This window comes from Peromyscus eremicus, chromosome 2 (assembly GCF_949786415.1).
Source record: "Peromyscus eremicus chromosome 2, PerEre_H2_v1, whole genome shotgun sequence".
Taxonomy (NCBI): Eukaryota; Metazoa; Chordata; class Mammalia; order Rodentia; family Cricetidae; genus Peromyscus; species Peromyscus eremicus.
The window spans coordinates 38,003,112-38,023,698 of record NC_081417.1 but is presented as its reverse complement, the minus strand read 5'-3'; the positions used below and the strand labels follow the sequence as shown (position 1 = coordinate 38,023,698).

General features: G+C 39.3%; 1 protein-coding gene across 1 annotated transcript in view; it reads left to right on the top strand.

Annotated features, from left to right (window-relative positions):
* Prex2 (phosphatidylinositol-3,4,5-trisphosphate dependent Rac exchange factor 2) overlaps positions 1-20,587 on the top strand; it is an 85,201-nt gene that overhangs the window by 38,669 nt on the left and 25,945 nt on the right. The window contains exons 4-5 of the mRNA XM_059254010.1: positions 17,037-17,103; positions 17,300-17,490. Of these exons, the coding sequence (XP_059109993.1) occupies positions 17,037-17,103; positions 17,300-17,490 (258 nt within the window). The remainder of the gene's footprint in view (positions 1-17,036; positions 17,104-17,299; positions 17,491-20,587) is intronic.

Sequence of the window (20,587 nt, the reverse complement as noted above, 5' to 3'; positions counted from 1 at the left end):
TATGAGTTTTCACATTTTTGTGATAAATCTCTGTATGTGTTAATATTTATCAGGAAGAATAGTTATATAGTCTGACAAGTAGAAGCAGATAAAATCATCTTTATTTTCTGAGCATCTTTGGGAGAGAAATCGTCTCTACCTAGATGCTAAGACACTATTGTTTTCCATCTGGAAACTGAGGAAAAGCTACTGCTTTCCATTTCTAAACTAAGAAAAGACACTTTGTTTTTTGCCAAAATAAAAAGAAGATCAAAGTACTTTGTGCTCAGAACTTCTTTTGGAATAAATAAATGCAAGTTGAATATTTCAAAGAGAAAATAAGCCCACCCCCAAAGAATTAGTTAAGGAAATATACTGTCTGAGGGAAAATGTCCAGTGCTTATGGAAGCAAAATTGATTTTTCACTCTGCTGACTTTTGTATCTGATCACAAGGACAATCTTAAAATGGCATAGTCAAGGCATTTTAGTCCAGCTTTTTTTATGAATGTTTTTCCTATTGCTTTTGCTTGGTCCCTTTTTGCTGGCATTTCAGATTTTGTTTTGTGGATGTACCATGGAAGGTGAATAGGTAACTATAAATTACTTTTAGCTTGATCCTGGAGACTTTGATACCAGAGGCCTGCCTCTTAACTTAGAAGAAAAGGGTATGGCTTTATTGAAACCCTTGGTTGTGATGGGCAGCACAGCATGAGGTTTGTAAAATTAGCTGCTTGGTTAGATAGCTCAGCTTTACCAGAAGGCAGGTTCTGTGTTTAGTAGATGCAAGTTTGTGAAATCTGTCAGTCATGTTGACTTTGTTAGATTTTAGTACATTCAGTCCAAATAACTCCAATTTCCATTGCTAGCCAGTTCCTACATCTGTCTCTTGGTGTACCTTAGATCTCAGTCCTTACAGCATGATATCTTCCCATCTCTTCTCATTTAGTCTTTTTCACTTTGCCTTCCCTGATGTCTCTATGATGACTTCTGTTAACTTGTATTCTTGTATTATTTAATTGTCTCTCTTTTTTTCCTTTTCGCCCATTTGTTTTTTCCTTTTTGGTTTACACATTAACAACAAAATGTCTACTAATAGATGGTTAACAAGGGTGTGTGTGTGTGTGTGTGTGTGTGTGTGTGTGTGTATGTATGTATGTATAGAAATGCGCAAAGGTGTGTCAGCCATACCAGGATGCAGGATGCAAACAGTGGCAGGTTCTTGACTGGCATCACAGTGACTTCATGACTCTTGGGAGAATAGCGTGGAGTCGGTGTAAAGGTTGAATGGGACTCCCCAGCTGCTCCCATCCTGCTTGAGAAATTGTTCCATCTCATTCAGCAATAGTTACTGTGTGCTTTTATGCCAGTGCAAATGTATGTACAGCACTGGGGATGCTGTAATGATTCTGAGTCTCCTAGGAGATCCTTGGATAGGGGCAGTAAACAGGTTATGAGGATTTTCTAGTGCACACCGTGGCTTTGATAACATGAAACTCAGAAGAGATGCATATACTGTGAGTTCAGAGTCTGGAAGTAGTGCTAATAAATGATACCCGTGGATGAGTTGTAGGAGAGAGGTCCATTTCAGTGGATGAACAAAGGCACTGTGGACCTGTGAGGCATGAGCAGAGGCAGGGTTGAGTCAGGGGAGTATGCAGGAGGAGGCCATGATCAACTTCTGATGCAGCCTGAGGAACTTGGCCTTAAGCCCTCCTCCTGAGTGCTAAGCAGTGTGGTAGGGGAGGGTAGTTCAATCTAAATGGGTACCAGCATTGAAGATCAACCAGTAATAAGGGCAAAACCAAAGAGAGACTGAGGTAGGGGGAGGGAGGTAGGAGAGGAAGAGGGAAGGAGGGAGGTTATTTAGGACACTATTAAAATAGTTAAGGTAAGGGTAAGTTAATAGTTAAAGATAATAAGACCCCTAACATTGAGAAATGGAGAAGGAATGCAGTAAAATGTCCAGAGAGACTGACATGGTTAAATTATGTTGTTAGTTGGAAATAAAAAGTATCTGTGGAGTCCATCTCTGAGTCAAGCTCAAGCTCAGTCTTATATGTTGTCTTCATAGTGACTGTACCTTGTGAAATATTACTGCCAGAGAAGGGTCATCTGCATTAAATTTAATGCCATTAAAATATATCACCATCTCTATTCAAAATCCAAAGTAAAGGATCAAAATGTATATTATATATTATATTTAGTACTCTGTAATAATTGTAAAAAGACAATAACTTTGTACTATCACTAAATAAAAAATACATAGACAAATTTGAAGTTAAGTAGAATATTTTCATTTTAGTCTACTCAAATATTAAGACCTTTAATCATGCAAAACTGAAAGCCTACAGTGGTGCCCACCCATGGCTGTAGACGAATTTCTAAATGGTCTTAATAAATAAAAAACACAGAGCCAGAAATTTGGGTTAAAGCCCGAGAGACAGATCAGAGGAATAGGACAAACCACAAACTAACCTCACCTCACCAACTCCACATCTTCCAAAGAGAGCTTCTTCCTGTTTACTCACGTTTATATGCCTTTTCTGTTCTGTTCTCTCATTGGCTCTCTGAGCCCAGCTACATCACTTCCTCTTCCTACACAGCTCTGTCTCTTTCTGTCTGTCTGTACAGACCTCCGGACCTCTATGGTTGGTACTGGGATTAAAGACGTGTGTCATCATACTTGTCTCTGTTCCCAACTGTGGTCTTGAACACACAGAGATCCTGCCTGCTAAGTGATAGGATTAAGGACATGTGCTACCACTGTCTAACTTCTTTGATTACTTATTATGGCTGGCCTTTTTCTTCTGATCTCCAGGCAAGCTTTATTTATTAAAGCACAAACAAAGTATCACCACATGTAGCTTATTTTACAAATTTGTGTAACATTTCCGAACCTCTTGGGCATGTTTTCATTTGTATAGATTTTGAACTTCATCTACTTTTGACATCCATTGCACAGGCGTAAACGTTGACACATCCAGGAACTGGAGAGATGGCTTAGCTTTTAAGAGCATGGGCTGCTCTTGCAGAGGATGCGGGTTCAATTCCCAAGACCCACATAGTGGCCCACACCACCTTATAACTCTAGTCCCAGAGGATCTGACACCCTCTTTCTGCCCCTGAGGACACTGCATGCACATGGTACACAGACACGCTGGTAGGCAAAACACTCAAACACATAAATAACATTAATTTAAAAAAATTAATATATGCATTCTGAATATTCAGTGGGAAAGAGATGAGCAAAGTCTTTACTGTTCTTATAGAAGAGTGTTTTCAGTAGAAATAATAGGACATTCACTGTATTTCTTATGAGCCATGTGAGAAAAACAAAATGGATGGCTACTTAATTGATTGAATATCAGTTGGGTCCCAGTGAGAGGGGCATAGAGTAAACATGAAACTCTGCTATATATATATATATATGTATGTATATGGAAAGGAATGATGCTGCATATCTGCTAGGGCATGTCTCCATTGGAGTTTGCTACACCTGGAGCCCTGAGTAGCCACATCACTTGGGGCAAAATTTTAATGCCTACAATTCTGTTTCCCATTCTGTCTGTTGGAGCTAATTATGATTCATAGACTATCCTATTAGCTGAGAAGAAGTATGATCAGTCTTCAGAACTTGCCTAGCATGCAGAAGAGCTGATCCTAGAGATTTTTGTCTGAAGATAGGTTTCATGCAGAGCAAGGTAATTGGAGAAAAAAAATTAATGCCTAGATATTCTCTGAGTTGCTTGGCTCTGGGGTAACTGACCTCACGGCCCACTAATAAAGAATGAACCTGTATGAAAGAACATGCAAAGTAGGCTAGAAGGAGCCTTGCCTGTCCACAGCCAAAATCCTGAAATATAAACACAGATACTGCACCTGTTGGTACCCCAGCAAGCTACACAAGGGTAGAGGTGATCCTGAAACATGATCTGGAAGGATGTGCAGACCTTGCTTTCCTGGTCCTGGATTTAGCCCAAAGACAGGAAGGCCAGTTATCTAAATTGACCATGAGCAACATTGCTGGAGACTTGTAAGCACATTTTATGTTGTGTAGAGCCACAAGGTGGGAATGCTACCAGATTCTGTAGCTCCTTCAATGCTACCAAATTCTGTAGCAGTTAAATAATTGTCATTAAAATCACTTTAGTCAATCAAAATAAAGTTTAAGAATGAAATAATAAATCCCCACTCTCAACTTCTTTATACATGCTTTGGTGAGAATCTCATATATAATAACAGTGGAAGTTGTTCATGAGAGAATGGCCTTGCTTCCTACTGATAACACATCTCATCAAGTTGGAATGACAGCATGGTTTACAGGCTGGCTCTGAAAAACAATTTCAGAAATACATTCACAGGAAGGGAAGAAAAGATTTCAAAAGACACATTTGCCTAGCAAATATCTAGTAGAGTTACTGCCCTGAGTTACAGAGAGGATAACAATTTCATTTTTTAATTTAGTTAAGAATGTGGGTGCAGCAACATTAAAATTCTGCCTATGGCTGGGGACATGGCTCAGTGGGTAAGATTGCCTGCTGTGAAGTTAAAGCAAGAGGACCCGAGTTCAAGTCTTCAGCACTCACCTGAAAGCCAGGCGTGGCGACTCTCTGGAAAGGCAGAGAAAGTGAGTTCTAGGAGCTTTCTGACCCCTTGGACTAACTAGAAAGACAAACTTTAGGTTCAGTGAGGGAGGCTGTCTCAAAAAATATGACAGAACAATAGACAACAGCAGACATTCTCCTCTGGTCTCTGCATCTCTGCATGCATGTAATGGGCACATACGCACATCTTCATGTGTGTACATACAACACACACACACACACACACACACACACACACACACACACACACACACATTGTAAAGAAGGCAATTTTTAAATGAAAGTAAATTTGTTTGTAATTAAATAATACACACTTTTGCCATATAGTTCTCCAACTAGTCCGCTCTGTTTCTTTCCCTGTGTGTGGTACCAGGTTACACATGGATATTGTCAAGCAAGTACATAATTTATGCTGAATATACCCACCCCTGTCTCTTCTCCCCTGTCCTGTTAGTCCTCCTTGTCTGCTCCCCTGGACAGTTTACTTCTAGTTTCATGTAATATGTTTCTATGGAAAATCTAGGACCCACAAATGAGGGAAAAAATACTTTTTGGCTGAGACTGATTTAATTTGCTTTAATAAGATTAATGATTTCCAGCTGCGTCCATTTTTCTGCAAGTAATATAACTTCATTCTTCCCTGTGGTTAAATAATTTCTATTGTGTGTGCATGGCACGATTCTCTACACATTTCTTCTGTTGACAAACATGTAGGTTAGGTTCTTAATTTAGCTATTGTGAATAAACATCTAAGAAACTTGCAGATACAGAAACTTGCAGAACCAAAACAGCCTAGTCTTACTATGTCCCTTATTGTGATGTGGCCCTAATGTAGACAACTTACACCCCAGCTTGGAGTGACCCTCTGCACTAAGACATCCCAATTCGTTAAGAGAAGTAAAGGCTTTGGAAGTTTTGGATGCCGAGACAGAGTAAAGCAGTGTAAATAGTTGCATTATTTTTCAAATTCTTATTTTTGTTTTTATTTATTTGTTTTGGAGACAGTGTCTCATGTATTTCAGGCTGGTTTTGAACTCACTGTGTAGCCAAGGATGACACTGAATTTCTGATCCGTTTACTTCTGCTTCCTAAGTAGGATTGTAATTGCCTATTTATTTTTCTTCCCTGAAGTGCAGTTAGTTTTCTGCAGGCTAAGACTGTCTTTTTACTTTGTAATTCTCAGCACCGACACTCTTCCTGCCTTATGAATGACCTATTATGAACAGATAATGGAATACATAGTATGATGTTTAGAGATTTCTAGGTGATGTGAGGAATTGAAGGTGACCTAGGAGAATGTTGAGTGGAATAGTGACACTAGGCACAGGAAGCCCCCTAACACAGGTGCTTTGGTGTTAGGGATGAAGAGAATGCCCAGGAGGAGGGAGCAAGAAAAATATGCAGCCAACAAGGTACCAGTTTAATGTGATAAAAGTAAGACTTTGAAGATGGAGGGGTGTCATTTACAAGAGAACTAGGAAGTAATTTCTGGAAACTGTCCACTTGAGTTGGCAAATGCAAAGTCATCAGTGTCAGTGGGGAGAATGATTTTAACAGAGAGAGGCCAGGAGTGCTGTCCACAGTTGACAGGAGCAAGGGTGAAGGATTGGGACCAGGACTGGCAAGTTGGTTTTCTTGGGAGAAGTTTTGATTGGAAGAAATGGGGGCGGGGGGGGGGGGTGAGTGGACAGCATCTGCAAGGGGTGTGGTCAGTTTGTTTTCAGTCAGCATAAACCTGGCCAATCTTGCAATTATTTACGGAAAGGGCTTATTATCGTGTGAGGTGGTTCCTTTTGAGCCGTTACTGATTTTTATTTTCTCCTGGATTTATTTTTGCTCCCCTTCATTTATACTTCCTGAGCAGCTAGCTTTCTAGGAGGTGAACATATCATAGACTGTGAGTCTCTCTGTCCTTCCACACAGCAGTTCTAATGGCCACTTCCAGACTGACCTTTGATCCCTGCTCCTTTAAGGAATTGAGTTGTGAAAGGGGGTCACATGGGACATTGGCTACTTGCATATTTCTCTTGATGTATTCATTGGCTACTTGCATATTTCTCTTGATGTATTCTCTCCCGAAATTCTTTTTGGAGGTATCTTCCCCATGTCTGATGCCTATAATTCCAACGGTATTAATTACCCTGCTTTTCTCTGGGAAGAGGAGGTCTGCAGTTTTTTATGAAGTTCACTTCTGACTGTTACACACTTAGGAGATAGTGTCAAGTTCCTGCTGCTGCTGCTGCTGCTGCTGCTGATGATGATGATGGTGATTTTAAGTAAAGTTATTGGAAGTTTAAGGTGGGGCAGACCTGGGTTGTTTTGCCAGCAAGGCCATTGTCTTTTGTTGTTGTTGTTTGTTTGTTTTTACTTGTGTGAGCACAGATCATAAGACAAATTGTATATGTGCATGCACATCTTGTGACTAAAACCAGGTATTATGCTTGGTGTGGTTTTTTTGTTTGTTTGTTTTGTTTTGTTTTGTTTTTTCTTGACCAATAGTCACCATTCAAGAAGGACAATTTTTCAGTACTTGTTGAGAAAGAATCTTAATTGAAAGATTCTTTGAAATGGTGTCATTTATCAGAAAAGTTGGAAATTTATTCATTTATTTGCTCCAATAAGATAGGTTGACCACTCGCCTTCCCATGAAGAGGAGTGATGTAACAATGATGTGGACAATGCCTAAGAGGAACACTAGTGGGATTTAAGTTGATAGATTCTTGGGTTTCTGGGGCAGTAAAGAGTCACCCACTCTAAGGAAAGCCAGAAGACATGATGCTGAAGGGAGAATAATGACAACCATCATCTGGTGACATTTTGACCCTCGGATACTGTATTGTACAGCCTGAATTTTACCAGATAATGGGAAACTGACTTTTGAAGTTTTAATTACACTTAGGTTATTACTGTATATGTGTGTGCTTTAGCACATGCATGCAAGTGTATACATAGAAGTCAGAGGACAGTTTGTGGGTACCAGGGATCTAACGTAGGTCCTCAAGCTAGGTGGCAAGCTCCTTTACCCTCTGATCAATCTTGTTGGTCAGACACTTTACCTGTTGATGAGGTCTAGTGTGGAGTTATACAAGCCAAGAATGAGATGCCTAGAATCTCAGTGTAATAGCAAATTTGTGGTTTTTGGTCTCTTCCTTAGAAGTAAGCAAGAGTTTTGCTGTATCATTTCTTTCTTGTGAGAGAAATAAAAAGTAAAGTTGTACCTCTGCCAGGGTGTCAGGCACCCTGAGAATTTTTATTGTTTATTTCAGTTGCCATTCACTGATGGCGAGGTTGTCAGATGTCCTCATTCTCATTTTAAGTTCTGGTAACTGGTAATTGCTTTTCTTAATGCGTTACTTTCAGTGCCGATTCAACTGTAGCTTAATGCTTATTATAAGCTTAAGAATTCTTCCTGTATGCCAAAAAAATCTTATGAAAATATGCATAAATATAATATTTTCCTCTGCTAGGTCACGTGTGTATTTAGTTGTTATGGTATGATAACTCCACAATTATTTCTAGCTCTCAAGATATAAAAATCAGTTCAGTATGAAATGCATAACATTGTCAAGAACTGCCTTAGATGATGGGATTCCAGAGTAAAATGGAGATTAGTGGGATGCCTTACACCTAAATCTACACTGAGAAGGTGGAAGCAGGAGGATTGGCATAATTTTGAGGCTATTTTGGACTCCGTAGTAAGGTCCAGGACAGCCTGAGTATAAGACCCTGTCTCAAAATGAAGTCTAGTAAGCATGTCAAAGGGTGTTTGCACACTCAGACTGTGTTGTTTATCATAGGCAAAGGAGTGTGTGCAACTCAGTATCATGGAGTTAGGTCAAGTGTATCATTTGAGCTAGGCTTCCAGGGACTAGAAGGATTTTGTCAGAGGAAAGGAAGGAGAGGGAAGTCCTACAGGAGAGAGTGGTGCTCAAGAAAGAAGTGACCTGTGCACAGATGACACATGGGATCTGAGCAAGGTAGTCTGCTGAGCAGACGGGATGGTGGGGTAGCGCTTGGCTGCACGTCATACTTTGGGTCCTGAAGATGGTTAAATGATTTTGAAAGCAATAAAATGGAATCTGTGCACTCCAGAGGTCATCTTGAAGACAGATTTGACCCCATCTAACTAGGGTACCCAGAAAGAATTGGCACCAATTTAATATTTGGAAAAACAAAAACAAACAAACAAACAAACAAACAAAAACCTTCCACAGTCTTAAACCTTACGGAGTTATTCCTTGAAAATAAGGTGTTATGCTATCTTACATAGTTTAATTATTCAACATAATTGTTAAATAAGCTAGAATGATATTTAAAGTTGAAATACTACTCAGTTGAATGCTTTCTTGGATAAAATGAGCCATTTTGTGTGACATGATACCATTAAACTTCCTTACTGAGAACAGCTTCCTTACAGTAGATATTCGCTTCACATTTTCCTCTTCCACAGATTCTTTTCCGTCATGTTGGAGCATGGCACTGCCTTGGCAACCACCTCCAGGAGGATTTCAGCAGCAGATGCTGTTCATAGCATTATGTAAATATATAGGCCCAAGGAGAATTTGTCACCCTTGCAGATTGATGAATGGAGAGCAAGAGTCAGTAAAGGAGTGTTTGGGAAGTGGAGAATAGGAGGCTGATCGCGTCAGCTCCCTGCAGGATTTTGAGAAGGAAAAAAGTGGGGAGCAGTAAGGTCCTTGTCCATGACCAATGTGGCAAGTCATAAAAGTGCTATCTACCCACATGCTATGGCACACTTCTCTGTGGTCATGCACATGGTCTGTCTTGTAAGCCTTCTAGCAGCTGATTTTACAGTGTTCAAGTCTAATTGAAGCTTCAAATTAGTCATTGACAGTTCCGTAGCAATTCTAACTGTAGAACTCACTATGATAGGCAAAGTGGACCTAGGCAAACCCAAGATTGTCTCATAATTAGAATTTCTCTTCATCTGATTTAAGTACTGCTTTCAGTGATGCCCAGACTGTGTTTAAGGTCATGGGAGAAGGCTGGTGGAATTCAAGAACAAATTTTCACTCCCTGGCTTTGCCACTCAGTGTGTGTCCTTTAAACATCTGTGGCTAGAGGTTGAACATGAGTAATTTTTATTTGTATAGTATCCAGTGCCTTTTAATGAGATATATTAGAAAATTATTTTCCATAATTTAAGTGCAATGGTAGTCCATCAAGTGCAATTTAACAATAATACCAGACATCCAGTCATACCCGTACTCAACTGTAATAGTAACACATCTAATCATATGCATAGATGATCCCCGTAATTGACCAAATGGCTTTCCAGTTCTTTTTGAAATAAAGAATAATTGCTGTAAGTCAAAATACTTGTAAAATGCACAAAAGCAACTTGCTACAATTTAGAATATTCTCAAATAGGATATAATAGCAGAGGTTTATAATGTCAGACCAAATGAAGAATCTTGCACATGATTATAAATACATAAATAGAGTGGTGATTTCATGAATACTGACTGATCTGGAGAAAAAGCCAGAATACAGCAGAGGCCTTGGCTGAAGAGTGCCCTTCCACTTCGTTATAAAACACTAGAGATGTTTGTGCCTTCATTGTCTTTCTTAGAAACTGGCTATTCTCCAATATGCTCAGGAAAAAAAAAAAAAAAAAAAAAAAAAAAAAAAGAATTGGCTGGCCAGATGAGAAGATGTCACTTTTGTCATTGATCTAACTTCTGTGTGTCTCTCAAGTCTAAATCAACTTCTGTAACTCTTTTCAACCAGGGAGTTATGTTGTCTCCCTTTGTGGGAAAAGAAATGTTCATCTCTCGGCACAGCTTGATCTTGCTGAGCTAGAATCTGGACTTCTTACCCAGTTGAGAGTGCAATATTGTAATGCTTAAATTAGTGCTTAGCTTGGGTGACTGCATGAACTAATCAATACGTCCACACTAGTTTTCTTTCTCCTATGGTAAGCATTAGTTCCCTACCTCATCCCTAAGGTCTTCTTATAGAGCTGAGTGATCCTTATCATTTCTAGGACCCCTTGCAGCTCTGAATTTCCACGTTAGAAGTTACATGTTTCTTCCCATTCTTACCAGAGCTGATAGCTGAACCTCTCTTTTGAGACTTCTGAGCTCCTTAATAGATTATTGACAATGTCTTTAGTTTGACATTTCATTTCCTTAGAACATGGATCTGGCCAGTTTTCCAAAGTTCTCTCCTCTACCATTAATTGAGCCCACTCTTTAGACATATTGACTATGTCTTCCCCTGTGCCTATTATGTTATTCTTGGTGAAGCTTCTTCTTAAAATGCTACTTAAAAATTGTGACCTGTCATAATCCTATCCATATCCAACTCTTAAATCCTATTCCTGGGACCATCCTCCTATTTATCCCCTAAGTCTTTGAACTTATCTCTTACAGTCTGCGTTTATTTTTATTGCAAATACACCTATACTTGTCTTCTTGACAATGGTAGGTAGACTATGCCAAGTTTACTTTTATTGTAGTTATTTCACACACACACACACACACACACACACACACACACACACACACACACAGACACACACCAAACTAAGTCAACTTAAGTTCAAATATTTGTTGAAATTTATTGCCACTTCACCTCTTTTACTGGTATTTCATTCTCAGAGGCTTAAACACAAGGATCATACCAAAATCTGCTCATTTTAGAAAATTGTGATAGTGAAAACTGACATGGACCAGCAGGAAAGGAAGCTCAATGGTCAGCCTTTCCAAACTAGCATCAACACTTTCACGATGGTCTTAATAAGATTTTTTATATTCAGACCCAGGACCATGACTTCATTCTTACTCACCTTAGAAGCATCATAAATGACATCAGCTTTGGCATTAATCCAATTTTACCATTAACTTTCTCCATAAAATTTGATTAAGAGGCATTGCATGACTTTTATAATTAAGAATAGTGCATTAGGAAATTGTTTTCCATCCATGGTTTATCATATTCTGAAGGATACTGAAATTCACTGACTACCTGTTAAATCGGGCTGAACAACTGTTTATAAAGAATTCCTAACATTAGTTTCTTCCTCAAGTTTAAACTTTCATCCTCACAAGTAACTGAGTTTTCAAATTTATTGACTGTGCCTGTAGGAATATTGAAGTAGCTAAGTAGTTCCTGATTTTCTTTGGACCTCTTCAGGGAATCAGTGTATTTTACAATGAATACATTGTTAGTACTAGTTAATAAAAGTTATTGATTAGCTTCCATAGAAGACATGCATTTTTCATAATTATTCATTTTCCTTCCATTGTGGGTTAGAAAGTGTTAAGTGCAGGCACATATCTTCATGAGTCAAATATTTAACTCTGACTCTGTAGTGACTTTTATCTTATAAGAATGTTTTGAGTGGTGAAGTTTTAACGTTAGCTGATTTTCTTTGCCAATTCTGCAGTATAGCAGTTAGTAAGGTTTCTAAATGGTATTATTTGATGTGGGCTGCATTTTCAATCTATAAGTTACTTCTCCAGAACTTTCATCAGCTATGAATTGTTGCTTTAAATACTTTGCTGTATTGATATTTGGAGATTTTTGTAAAGTCACTCCTAAGTGAACTTAGCAGATTTAGACCATCATGACTTAACCTGATCTCAAGAGGCTGAGTCAATGATAACTTTTTCCTTTTTTCTTATGGTACTGGGGATTGAAGCCAAACTTGCATTATGCATGCCAGGGTAGGCAAATGTTCTGCCACTGGATTACAACCCAATCAGCTTGGTTTTTGTTTGTTTGTTAAAAGAGGGTAGATGGAAAGATGGAAGAGGGTAGCCATGGCACTGGCGTCTTCCCCCAAGGTTGTTCTCCTCAGATGCCACTGACCGTCTGTGGACTGCTGTGATAGCGCACCTTCTCCCAGCTGACTCGAGATGTAGGAGACCGGAACTTTCTACAGTCAATACACTTGGCAAACCATTTAAAGGACAGACTTCTCTTCTGTTACCTAAAAACAGTTCTTTTCTTTTTAGCCCTAAACCTTTATTTGTGTAGTGATCAGGGAATTATCTGTATTTCAAATCCATAACTTAATTTTTATTTTTACCATAATAGTTTAAATAAAAAATAAAATAACTGCAAACTATTTTTAGGTGACCCCAAGATAAGCAGAATATCTTTGGTCTTAATTTTATCTTTTTTAAAAAGATTTCATTTTCTTTTCAATTATGAGTGTATATGTATGAGTATGTGCACATGAGTGCAGGTACCTAAGGAGGCCAGAAGAGGTTGTGAGATCCCCTGGAGCTGGAGATACAGGAAGGTACAAGCTGCTAGACATGGGTTCTAGCAGTCAATAACCAAACTTGAGTTCTCTGCAAAAGCAATGCATGCTCCTAACTGCTGAGCTCTCTCTTGAGCCCCTAATTTTATCCTCTAAAGCAAATGTGTTGTAACATTTTTTAATTGTGTATGTGTGGCGGGGGGAAGGGAGGGAAAGGAACAGAGAGATCTGTTTGTGTGTGTGAATGCACGTGTAATAGCACGCATGTGGAGTTCAGAGGATAACTTTGTGTAGTCTCCCTGTCCATCTTCACATGGGTTCTGGGAATTGAACTCACATAGCCAGGCTTGCCTGGCAAGGACCTTTACCTGCTGAGTGATCTTGCTTGTCCAAGTCTATCCTTTCATATGACTAAAACACTCCAAAAAAGTTCTCACCACTGTGTGCACTTGTAGCCACTATTGTCTGTTAGACAAGTCCTATTTGCATGTCATAAAACTGTGCACCTCACATACCAACATCGTGCAATCCACATACTGATGGCACTGGGGCCCTGAGAGGCTGAGCAGTCTCCCCTTCAGCTTTGGTACTTTTCTTCACCACTTGCACTTTCTGCCCAGGCCCACTGGAGGAGAAGCCCTCTTGGTCAGGGAGGGGTCTGACTCTGAAGCAGCATATCTGCACTGAGTATGTAGCTCTTTCCTAGGTCAACTGTGAGGACAGAAAATGTGTAAGTCACAGCTGATCTCAAAATATTATCTGTTTCTGTGGCCACAATTGAACCTGAAATGTAAATAATGAGTTAAAGGCTCTACCTCTGACCTGAAGGGCTCTGGAGCTTGCAGACAGGGCTGGGGCAGCTTTTGCAGGACAATGGAAAGTCACTGGTAAGCTCTACTGTGTGGAAGTCCAGAGCCAGTTTCCTCGATTGAACCAGAACTAGAAAACATGTCTGCTTCTCAGTGAAGGACAAAAGTCTGCTGCCCACCCTGTCTGAGACTGTCACTCGGGTGGTGCTTGATCTGAAGGTGACAGAGGAAGCAAGTAGAGCCACTAAACTAGAAATTGAACCAGTCACTCGCTGGGACTGATGGGACTGCTAATCTAACCATCTGTAAGATGTAATACCCAAACCTCTGAGTGAAGAAGACAGAAATGTGATTCTCGGCACAAAATGACTTTGGAATTATTTTAAAAAGAGGCATAATAGGGTTAATAATTAGTTATATAGAATACAAAAAAACTGAATTTAAAATTTTCTCACTTCAAGTACATTTTATTCCATAGGTTAAGAAAAATCCTGACTCTATAAAATACAGCCAGAAAATTGGCCACTGAAAATAAATATGTCCTAGAATGTTGGTTCTCAACCTTCCTAATGCTGTGACTTTGTAATACTGTGGTGTGCTTCATGCTGTGGTGACCTTCAACCATAAAATCATTTTTATTGCTACTTCATAACTGTAATTTAGCTACTATTATGAATAATAATGTAAATATCTAATACGTGACCGCAAAAGGGTCACAACCCACAGGTTGAGAACCACTATCCTAGGAACATTTGATGCGTTAAAGCAGCCTAGGAAAACATAACTGGGATTCTGAAAGTATGACAAAAGGAGCGTCAGCCACAAAGGCATAAAATCCTCGAACAGAGATGTTAATTACCCAATTATTATATATTTGAATTTTTTTTGAGATGACCTTGTCACAGGTGCTAAATACTACAGTAATAAGCAAAGACATCTCTGTAGCCACATAGGGAAGAGATATTGGGGGTCGGGGGCTAAACTTCTCCTGACAGAAGTAAAATAAGAATAAGTAGGCATCTTGAAAATAGAAAGGAAATCATCAGAGTAAAATTTGTAACAAAGGACCAGTTATAGATGTGACAGAGAGACAAAATTATACACTTGGAAGTTATTGCTGAGGAAACCACCTAAACTTCAGTTCAGATAGATGCTACAAGAAAAGGGTGTATAGGGGATTTGTGGGGATTGTGGAAGGAGAAGGCTAGAACACTTGAGAAGTTGTGACTGTGTCTAATCGAGGTGCCAAGAAAATTAGAAATATTGGTGGAAAGAAAACTGGGATGAGTGACAACTTCAATCATTTAAGGTATGAAAATGAAATTTCTCACAAGGAAAAGTCCAATTTAAGATCCTATATGCATCTACACAAATAAATAAATGTATACCTATAAAAATAAATGTGTACCTAAACACTAGTGGTTAAAGTACAGAACAGAGATCCAGTCAAAAGGACACCTTAGCTCTCAGCAAAAATCTCTCTCTCCAGATCTTAAACTGAAAGCCATATTTGTAGGGAAATACCGTTGAAACAGATTCTAAAATTTTATGGCATAGTATGCACTGAAAGGCAGTGAATGAAAATATGAATCGAATAAGTAGTTTTTAAGATTAAATACTCTCAAGGAGGTAGAATAGGAAAAGTATGGGGTTAAAAATGAAACTTTAAGCCATCAAATTTAACTCTGTGTAAAAAGTAATAGTTATTGGCCAGGCGGTGGTGGCGTACACCGTTAATTCCAGCACTCAGGAGGCAGAGGCAGGCGGTTCATTGAGTTTAAGGCCAGCATGATCTACAGAGCTAGTTCCAGGACAGCCAGAGCTACACAGAGAAACCATGTCTTGAAAAACTAATCAAAAAAAGTAATAGCTAATGGCCTTGTACAAAGAAGTGTCCTACTACACAAAAGTAAGAAATGGGAGCAGACAAATTAGAGAAGAAACACAAGTGGTCATCAAATATATACAAATTCACACTAAAAGCCGGAGGCTGAAAATCTGTAAACGTGGATGTGGAAAATGAGAACACCTGGTCTTCGGCACCTCTGGCGGCAGCCGGTAGCATGATGAGCTTAGCATGGCAGCCATACTTGCCAGCTTAGCCCGGAAGGTGCTTGTTCTAGGGAAGGGATCGTCATCGGCACAAGCAGGAGAACAGAGGAGGATATACTACAGGAGTATGGCTTTGACCGTCTTTGGGATATTTTATTTATATAAAAGATAAAACAACAGGCAAAATGCCACAATTTGTTAGAGCATGGTAGTGTGTATGTGGGTTTTCATATTATGCTAAATATGGCCTCATGTGTTTGAAATGAAAGACATATCAACACCTGAAGTGTGGGGCATAAGGGGAAGCTGATGAAACAGCCAGGTCAGTTTCTGGCATGAGTCAAGTGCATGGTCAACTCCATTCAGTGGCTCCCAACTTCTTACCAGGACCCACCTATCCAGTCTAGCCCTTCTTGCCTCTTCACTAGTTCTTTGCCCCCTAGCTCAGCTCCACTACATGTTTTTGTTTTGTTTTGTTTTGTTTTGTTTTGTTGTTGTTGTTTCCCCTCACAGGATCCAAGATTTATTTTCTTTTTCTTGGGTAGCTTTTTGGATTATGGCTCTCAGCTTCTCAGGAAGTCTAGAGGAAAGTTTAAATGGTGCCTTTGATTTTGCTCTTGATGTAGTGGTGGCCATGCAAACCGATTCATTGGCTCAATGGGAGCCATCTTCCTGGCATCTGAGGGGTGTCTGTGGATCATGTCACTGTAATCTGTTCATTGGGATCAAACACTGCCTGGTGTCATTTCTGTATTCATGGAAGTGTATTTGCTCATGGCACTCACTATAGGTTGCACCTGGAAATTAATCTCAGGAGGACAGACTGAATTCTAGTGAACAGTAACCAACTTTTTGGTGCTGAATTAATTATTATGCAACCTTATTAAAAGAGAAGTTTAATCGGTATTCTAGGAAGGAGGAAACTAATTCTCAATAAGAATGAATGTAATTGTCATTTTGGAAGTTGTTCTTAGAGTTATCTTTCCTAATCTAGTTTGTAAATCTTCATTGATCCCTGGTGCTTTATTTTGAAAAGCAGACAACAGACAAGGCTACTGCTAATTATGAAAATAGCACTGTGGGGGCAGGGTGCCTGTGGGCCGCAGCCTGGATGTGGAAGTCAGAGGACAATTTCTGGAAGTAAATTTTCTCCTGTGAGCCTTCCTGACAGCTTTGTTGGTTTGTTTGTTTTTTAAACGAGTAACCATTGCCTTTGCATAGCCTGACCAACCCCATCGGTCGTCCAGGCCTTGCTCATTTACTGATCTTTAAACAGAAGTTCTTGGAAATCAAACATCTTAATGCATTTTGTGTTCTTTATTTTCTAACAATACATGATTTTCTTTGGACTCTTTCAGGGCATTCTACTTGGACAAGTCAAATTCACCACCAAATGCCACATCCAAAGCTGCCTACATAGATAAGGTAACAAACACGGTGATTCACTTATTGCTGCAGTCTTGTTCACCTGCTGCCTCTTGGTCTTTTTGCAGTCCCAATGTGCTGCCTCCATCCTAAGATGGAATTTTAGATAGAGTATCTAAAAGCGGGGACAGCTGAATTGCATGCCACCTAAAAGGATGTCTAAAAGCGGTGCTTCCTGTTTGTCACTTCCTTTTAGCTCATGAGGCCTCTCAATGCTCTAGACGAGCTTTACCGGCTGATCACCTCGTTCATCAGATCCAAACGCATCGCCGCCTGTGTGAACACACCCTGCAGTGCCTCTGGAGTTGGGCTGTTGTCTGTTTCCTCGGAGCTGTGTGACAGGCTGGGTGCCTGTCACATCATCCTGTGCAGCAGTGGTGTGCACAGGTATGTGAATGTCTCTGCCCTGCTGGGTTTTTTCTTGTCCCACATTTAATGTGGCTGAATTAAAACTAGCAAGGTTCAAAGGACTCAGATGTGTTTGGGGTACAATTTGAGATGTTTTCTGGGTTGGATTATTGTGGTTTTAGTAACTGTAGACAAACCAATTAGTGTAATCCCCTATTTATACCAGGATAGTTCAGATATATATTCCTCTCATGTTTATATCACCATATTAGTACTTTAGGTACAAAATGTGTATCTTTCTTATTCACTGTAGGAATTTCCTTAGTTGGAATTGAACCCAAATAGCTCAACACCACTTTTCTCAGGGTGCTTAACAGATATTCTGTTCTTCAGTTACTCACATTCATAGAGCCAGAGAGAGTGTCATGAGACCTATGTTCCTTGGGGTTGCCACTGCCTTCCTCCCATGGTCGGCAAAGTGATGGTCCAGGAGCTCACATGATATGATACGATCTTCATGATAAATCTTGCCCACTCCGTTGTCTGGAGTAGCCAAGGCAGGTGCTTCAGACTCAACCTCCAATGGGAGTGAGCATCACAGCTCAACTCCCACTTCATGATCACTTGCTCCTCTCTTCCCATTTTACTGTGGAAGTGAAACCTTAGAGATGGAAATAATAAGGTAGAACTTTAATTGTCCCTTTAATCTGAATAGGGAGCTCAACTGGGTCATAGGATATACTTTCTTAGTATTAGGTCATTTAGACTTTGAAGGTCATGGTTACTTATTTATTCACATTTGTTTGGTATTTAGTCCATGCAAAGTATTGTAGCTGTGTAACAACATACAGCGATGGTGTTCATATTGAAGACAAGTGTGAATAGTAAAAGGGGCAATATAACAGTTAATAAAATTAATAATAATAATAATAATAATAATAACAAGGATGTAAACACAACAAAAACTACTGTGTAAGAAAAATATAACTTAGGAAATCCAAAACTAGTGAATAGGATTCAGAGGGCAGTCGATCTTTCAGAGTGTTAGGTCTGGACCATTCCTTGGAGGTGATGTTTGAATTAGGATCATAAAGTACAGGAAGGGAAAATGCCATTCAAGGCAGCAGCCTCTGTAGTCTGTATCATTTCATTTTGATGGGATATGACCAAGGTGTAGTTTTGAAACCCAGTATATCACGATCTTATGTTTGAAATGTGGTGAGACAATTTCTTAAGGCATATTACATAATCTTTTTACTAGCAGAGAAATAATCTTTCTGATAACTTCCTGTTCACTCAGGCTGTTCCCATCCATTCATTGATTATTCAACCTATCTGTGTTCACTGAGCAGTGGTTAGGTGTCTATACTACTGGACTTACTGTATTGAAGAAACAAAAGTCCCACTTGCATATAATGTACATTGCATTCTGGGAAATGGATGAAAAAGAAAACAAATACATTGTGTTGCAGGTGGATTAACACCAAAGAATGGAAGTCAGAGTAGTAGAAGGAGTCAGCATAAGAGAAGGGCATGCCTGCTGAGGGCTAGGCAGATCTCATGCAGCCTACAAGAAAGGAAGAGCGATTCATTCACTCACTTGTCTCAGAAACAGAGCCTTCCAGCCACCAGGAGAGACAGAACAAGAATCCTCTGTCAGGAGTATGCCTACTAGGTTTAAAGAATGGCAAAAAGTCCACCGTGGACCCAACAAGATGGAATCACCTTGACTTTCTGTGCTCTTGCCTTTTCTAGTTCACGATCAGAGTTACCAGAGGACTAGAACAAGCAGACCAACACTTGGAACTTTGCAGCTAGAAATGTGTACTCTTAAACTCTGTGTGAGTTTACTGAATTCAATCTGTCATTTAATGCTGGCAATCATGAGCAAATGTCCAGATCACTTCCACAGACATTTCCATGAACAGTTTTAGAGTTTGATAGGTGTTGTATGAGCCCAAGGCCAACATGACACAGCTGTTTCACAATTTCAGTCTTCGTTGATTCTTATATTAGAATCATAAGCAGCGTTGAAAAAAATTTAATGACTTTTTTCCATTTTTACACTTAAAAATCAATAATGGTTTGGGTAATTCACTTCAGAAGATATTTACTAAACTGTTGACAGATGCTGAATTTAAATCTAAAACCATTTGAAAATTATGTTTTATTTTTATATTATGCAGAATAACATGAGACTTCTATATAAATGTTACTTTTTTTTTTCCCATGAGAGACTTGCTTAGATATTTTTTTTCAGGAGGATAAAATATGTGCCAATTTACATTGGAATTCAAATTTCCACAGAAGGCTGTTCCTAAAATAATTCTTTAGTAATTCTAATTTAGGCAGCTAGAGAGGAAGCCAAGCAGATCCACACCTGCAGGAAACATTAAACAAGGAAGTTTGCAGTCAGGTTCCCACCGAGAGGACAGATTCAATGTTAATCAAATGTTATAGAGGATATTTTTAACATTTATTTTTAAGATAAAAGGGAGAAATAACCAAGCTATATAGTATCCACTTGAATTACTTACTGCATTTTTATTTATTGGGTAAAGGGAGTGTCTAAATATTATTAGGAGCAAGAATATGGGTCTTAGAAGCAGAGGCAGGCTTAATGAGCATTAACATACCATCTATATAGTTAATAATGCATATGCACAATTAGGAGAATGGAATTTAGATGAATTATAAAAATCTCATAGCACTTAGCCTGGCCTTGTCTTTACTGAATTTTTTCACAGGGTGTTATTCCTTATCCTTTGATGCTCTGCTCTGCCTCTCACTGATATGTGAGCTTTCCATTGCCATTGAGTAGAGCTAGGGAACAGGGTTGGCTCTTTTTAAGGTGAGGGCTTGCCTTTTAGAAAGTATAAATACAATTACAGGTGATTTAGTGATGGACTTGTTTAGAATTTTCTCTTTACATGTCCACCCTTTCCATGTTGAATTTTCTCATAATTTCTGTCGAGTACTACACATTTGCACATTGCTTTATTAGTGCATAAACTGTTTTAGTAAGAGCTGGTTGTGTCCCATGGGAAGTGGGTGAGTTCACTGGAATGGGTTGTTACGGTAAGTTTGACCCCTTTGGTTCTCTGCTTTCTTGCCCATCTGCCTTCAGTAGGAGACC